Source organism: Notechis scutatus, chromosome 5, assembly GCF_049901735.1.
Source record: "Notechis scutatus isolate UNSWTSFEM ecotype Mainland chromosome 5, rNotScu1.2, whole genome shotgun sequence".
In the NCBI taxonomy this organism is placed as follows: Eukaryota; Metazoa; Chordata; class Lepidosauria; order Squamata; family Elapidae; genus Notechis; species Notechis scutatus.
The window spans coordinates 72,308,732-72,314,731 of NC_142013.1; the positions used below are offsets into that span (position 1 = coordinate 72,308,732).

General features: G+C 39.8%; 1 protein-coding gene across 3 annotated transcripts in view; it reads right to left on the bottom strand.

Annotated features, from left to right (window-relative positions):
- EGFL6 (EGF like domain multiple 6) overlaps positions 1–4,152 on the bottom strand; it is a 30,413-nt gene extending 26,261 nt beyond the window's left edge. For 2 of the 3 annotated variants that reach the window (XM_087967025.1, XM_087967024.1), the window contains exons 1-2: positions 3,811–4,152; positions 734–831 (exon numbers count right to left, since the gene is read on the bottom strand). In XM_087967025.1, coding sequence (XP_087823151.1) covers positions 734–831; positions 3,811–3,881 — 169 coding nt within the window. In that variant the 5' untranslated portion in view covers positions 3,882–4,152. Of the gene's footprint in view, positions 1–733; positions 832–3,061; positions 3,758–3,810 lie in introns of those variants that run through there. The other variant, XM_087967026.1, reaches the window with a different exon arrangement.
- Positions 4,153–6,000: the final 1,848 nt, after the last annotated feature.

Genomic DNA, 6,000 nt, shown 5'->3' on the forward strand with positions numbered 1-6,000 from the left:
TCAAAACAGTATCTAAGAAATGTAACATCTGAGAAATAAATTATCCTAAAGTCACTATTTTATTACTTTGGGTAGCTTGCCAGAATCTAGCCAAAGAAATATTTGAACCTTTCTCTATATTTATGCTTTTATTATTAATAATAGCACTGATATCATTAAATAATCATGGGCTTTTGTTAAGCTAATTCCCCAGAAGCCTAAAACAGAGACCCAGCACAGACAATCCTCAAATGTTTTTACAACAGTTCAAAATTATCAATTCTCTACTTATGTGGAAATGTGAAGGCAATTTATGTTGTTTAATGAAAAGCATCTGTTTATAAATAACTCTGTGTGGCCTAAGTAAAAGTTATCTTCCACTGAATTTACTTAATGTCTACCATTATGGGCTTGGACCAGGTATTAAAGGTTAACAGAGTACAGAAAGCATGCAGAAATGAAATTATTTCCAACTTTTTAATGGTGCTCTCCTCTGAGTTATCTTTGCACAAATTTAGAATGGAAGCATCGGTAACATGCAATATCAGTGCACTGGGGGAATTTGTTCCCATTTGAAATTGATCTCTCTTTTTTGGTTGGTTTCACCATCATGATTCTAATCTTGGACAATTAACCTGCTAATAGACTGTCCACTTGACAACGAGACAAACAGGGTCCTCAGTGAGCTGAATTTATTCAAATTTAGGCATATTTTTATAGAAAAAAAATGGAGCAATAAAGTAGGTATGGTTACCTTCACAGCGCTGTTTGTGATTTCTTTTCCAGCCATAGCAGCAATCAGACATAGATCCATAACGACAGACCCCAGGTTCATTCACAGTCAGCAGCTGCCTATGTACAAAAAACAGAACATAAATTCTAGCTAAGGAATTAACAAAAGCTCATGCTCTGGACAGATGTCCCATCTATCCATTGAGAAGTCTGGTTATATTGCTATAACATCATAAGAAATTCTGCTGAAGCTGAACTTTATCCATTATAAGTAATAATAATCTGCATATTTTAACAGAACACAACAGACTTCCTCAATTTAGGAAGTACTTGCTTCATTTTTATTGATTAATAGATGTACTTTTTTTCTAATGTCAAGAACAGCAGGGAGCAGAGTTTCTGTGTGCCTTTCCCTCCATATCCTGCTTAAAATCAGAATCAGTTAGTTTTAAAGCAAGTACTCACAGACCATCCATGTTGGAGCAATAACATATTGATAGTGCTGGTATTTTTTAAGTAAAAGATGCTGAAACAATGTGTATTTAAAATATATATATATAATGCCTTCCCTACATTCATTTTGCTGGATTTGACAAATGACAAAGACTTTTTAGCATGCAAAATTCATTTTCAGCATCACAACTTGTGCTTCAAACTGTGAAATCTATTCAAGACACCAGGACTATATTCCAAATTACATGGCTGTAATAACAAAATGCTTTTTAGCCATTTTGGAAGCCAGTTAACACTTGGAAAATCAATCTGTGCATATTTAAATGAAACTTAACAAAACTTAACATTACAACTAAATATGTTGTTAAAAAGTTTGGTGAAATAATGCAAAAAGCAGGAGATTAGGTTTAGAAAGAGTATTGTTATGTATTTTATTTAAGTTTTTTGTTGTTATTTAAGTTTTGTTGCTAAAAGTTATTTAAGTTTTGTTGCTAAAAGTTATTTAAGTTTTGTTGTTATTTAAGTTCTTTATTATTTAAGTTAAAAGCAACCTGGATAGGATATACATCTGAAAAGAGGAATTATAGTTAAGGATATTTTTGTTGTTTAACTCTGGTCATTTTCTACTTGAAAATCACCTTTGAGTAGCTGCTTTTTCAACAGGGTAGAAGCAACTATCTCTAATTTTAAAAATACTTCATTGCAGGGATGGAAATCAATGAAAGAAAAGAAAAAGATTAAGTCACTTCTCTCCTCTTCCATTTGGACCAGTCTTCTTCTGGTGCTCTCCTAAGAGGAAATGCTGTTTAATTGGAGTTCTTCTTTCCCATTGAATAGTTACCCTGAAAAGTTCTTATTGGCTTTTGTAAACTTTATATGAACTTTCATAATAGCAAAACGGGAATGTCCCAAAGATGAATGTCATTAATTCAGCCACAGATCCAATGAACAAACTTTCCTTTTAACTGAAGAACACAATATAAATCTTTTTAGAAAAGAAAAAGGCAGGCATTCCTCTTGGGTGGGCTATTTGAATCAAACAAATTCACCCCCCACAGCAAAAGCTAATCTATCACTACTGTTGCTACTCATAAGTAGCAGTCTTTGGTATCATGTGGTCAAATTATTCAGGAAGGAAGGAAAGAAGGAAGGAAGGAAGGAAGGAAGGAAGGAAGGAAGGAAGGAAGGAAGTTGATTCAATTCAAATAGCTATTCTGTTTCTAAGAAACTGCCAAATGATTTTAGGGTAGCTAATATCAACCCTTCAGAAAGTCTCTGACTTTGGCAATCTTTGACCGGGATCAGGTTTTATCTCAGGACCTTCTATGTGGCTCCCAAAGCATCTTTACTGCCACTGAGCATTCTTGCTATTTCATGTCACTGTGACAACCAACCAGTTTTATCTCACTCCAATCCTCATATTAGCCACTGTGTTGTACACTGAATGGATATTTTTGTGTGCACTCTCACCCACCTTGAACACTAAATACGTGCAACAACATTGCAATTCACAATTCTGCCATGAAAATTTATATGAAATCATTGTATGCTTCAAAAAATGTAAAAAAGAAAAAACCCCAAACACACTGTTGCTATTTGAAGGGATTTCCATCTGCAAGCACAGTAGGAAGGATGATATTCAATATTGATATGCCTTTAACAACTGATTGAGAAGCCTTCTGCTAGATATATAGGAAATTTCTCCCCATGTCCCCTTTTCTGCCAGCCACACTTCTGTCCCAAATGTAACTCATAGGTTTTTCTCATTCTTCTTTCTTTCGGAAAGAAATGGTCAGTGTGATTCATTTACTGCTTTGGTACCTTTGAACTCAGATTTAAATTAGGCTGAATGAAAGTGAGTGAAGAATACAAAATGCCTAAATGCACTAATACTTACACTCCACCAACAGTCCTCAGCTCTCCTGCAGGGGGGTTCTGGAAAGAAGAAGCAACAGGTTTGGGGCAGGGGAGATCCTAAAAGTCTGGGAAATGTCCATTTACAGTTGCATCCTAATGTGGGGATCCTGCACCTTTCAACTATGAGCTGGTTTTAAAGACAGACCTGATTTATCTCAAATGCAATTCCAGAAGGAATTCCTAGTCCAGCATCCCAGACGGTTTTGGTTGTTCAGGGATGATTACTGTATAATGCCTTCTCCATATGCTCAGAAACATTCTCCAGACAAAAGCCGAACTTCAGCTGTCAATCAGCCGCGGTTGCTTGGATATATTACATTTTCTGCACATATTCCCAGGACTTTTCTATCATCCTATATTCCCCAACCTAGTCGCTCTGTGTTGGATAAGACTCCTGCCGTCCCGCGCCAACACGGGAGTTAAGTGTAAAGTATCCCAGATACTTTATTTCACTTCCCAGAGACCGCATCCCTGTCCCTCAGTTGCTCTGCCGAGGGAGAGGTAAGCCTATGAGAGTCATCCCCGACTGATGAAAAGGCGAAGCAAGAAAAGGCAGTGGAGCCGAGCGAATAAATCCTCCAGCCCCTCTTCTGGCCGGATTCGCACGACCTCCAGGCTTATAGGCGGCTGCTATTTTAAACTCAGTGAGTCGTGTGAATGCTGCCGAACCGGAAGAAAATCCGTGCCCCCTCCTCCCCGCCACACACACACACTCACACGGCAACTAACCTGCCCCTTCCAGTGAAGGATAGCTGGGGAAGCGCGAGGCAAGTACCCCAAGCGAGCAACCATAACCCCATGCTGGAGAGGGTTGTGCAGCCCCTGGCAAAGGTGGTTCGCTGGTCAGGATCGCTTCTGATGTCTCTCGCTCTCTCCCTCCCCGTTTACTGCCTTGGGCTGCTGGGTGGTTTTTCTAGTCCAGTTGCACAGCTATTCCGGGGGCTTTTCCAGCGAGGAGATAAATGGGAAAACATTGGGGGGGGGGATCCACTAGGATCAGCTAGACACAAAATTCACCCCCCGAGGTTTGCATTGGGCTTCTGCCCCGTGGGATCTATAAGCTTTGGCGCGGGTGGGAGTGGGGCGGATCAGAGTTTTGCACTGGAGACCCGCCCCCACAATCCGCCCGAGTTAATCTTTTTTTTTTTCGTTCTCTCTCCCAAATGCAGATATTGTATTACATGAAAATATGAGTAACTTCCAGCACTAAGTGAAATAATAATAAACGCCGACTTCGCTGAAACTCGCGTTTGGACGAGAGAAACCTAAGCAGTAACCGTCGAAACAAATAAAGCAAAAATCCAGACCGGGACGCCCGCTGGCAAAAGCGAACGGAACGACGAAGTCCCACGTCTTAATAAGCCAGAAGAGATTTCCATGAGAAACAAACAAATCGTAGGTCTTTTGACAAATCAAATTTGGGGGAAATCCTTGCTCCGCGTGGCGCCAAAAGTTCCAAGTTAAAAGGTACCAACAGCAGGTCCAACCAATTTACCATCATAAGCAACCAAAAATGCTGACTGCAATAATAGCTTTGTAGCTTTGTATCGTACCTTGCTCAAAAAAGGAAAAGGTTTCTAGGTTCTTCACTGAAAGTGCCTTTGTTTTTAAGAGATATCTCTCTACTTTTCTTAGCTTGGATGAACAGCACTGCAAAAGCTATTAGAGACAGAATATAAACAAAACTTTACAGGGATCTGCATCAATACGTTCAGTTCAACGTCATTTCTGTCCCAGCGGGCCTTTGCAGCTTACACCGATTTCTGAATTATTCTCTTTACTGCAGCTGTCAGTAATAAGTACCAACATCTACAGAGGTGGTTGCGCAAGGGTTAGAATGCAGCATCGCAGGCGAAGTCTGCGCACAGTCAGTTCAATCCTGACCCGCTCAAAGTTGACCTAGCCTTCCATCCTTCTCAGATTGGTAAAATGAGGACCCAGATTGTTGCTAACTCTGTAAACTGCTTAGAGAGGGCTGTAAAAGCACTATGGAACAGTATATAAGTCTAAGTGCTATTTTGCGATTGCTACTCACATAGCAAAGTTAGTAGTCAGGCAAGATTTTCTCTTCCATCCCCAACATCTGTTGCAACAGGAGGTACTCCTGAGCTTGATGGAATGAGAGAAATCTTGATTATCTGATGTCATTTCTGTGACTAATGCTATTCCACATTGTCCACTCTAGTGCCCAAGCAAGTATAAGGAACAAGGAACACAAAAACCATAGCTTGCCTGAACCTGCCACAGCTCTTGTGGATTTGGAATACTTTTTGCCCAGAATTGCTTCCCCCTTTCCAAACTGTTCTGTCATAGCCAGGATGCCTGTTCACCAATCATACCTTTCCATCCCCCATTGAAGGAAGGAAGAGCTTCTGATACTGTATCAGGAGGGCATTTTCTTATGGCATTATTGTCAGCTAGCCTGCTGCTTGCTGCTGTGGAAAACAGGGGAGAGGTCAGTGGAGAATTGTTCATTGCAGCTTTGCAACTATGGTCTGGGCTTTGCTTATCTCTCCAAGGTCATTTCCTCTAGCTTTGGTATGCAGCAGCCAGACTTGCCTAGCTTCAAGGGGGTTGGGTGCTATAGTTTGTTTCCATTTGCTGCTTCGAGCGCTTTTGCCTCAGATCTTGCCTGAAAATTGTTGCATTCAGTTCACTCCATGAAATCCATGGAGTCAAAGGTTTTTCTTTCCTAGGAAATGGATAGTGGCAGTCCTGACAATTATTTTCATTCTATAGTCTCTCTGTTGCAAGCTGGAAAATATACTGTGGGACTAAAATTGTATTAAGTCTATGGTGGCAAAAAAAACAGGAGTCCAAAATCACATTTCCACTAACAAATTTTATTTAAAAGCACAAGATTCTTTCTTTTCTTTTTTTTTGAAAACAATTTTATTAGTTTTTAAAGACAAACAAACA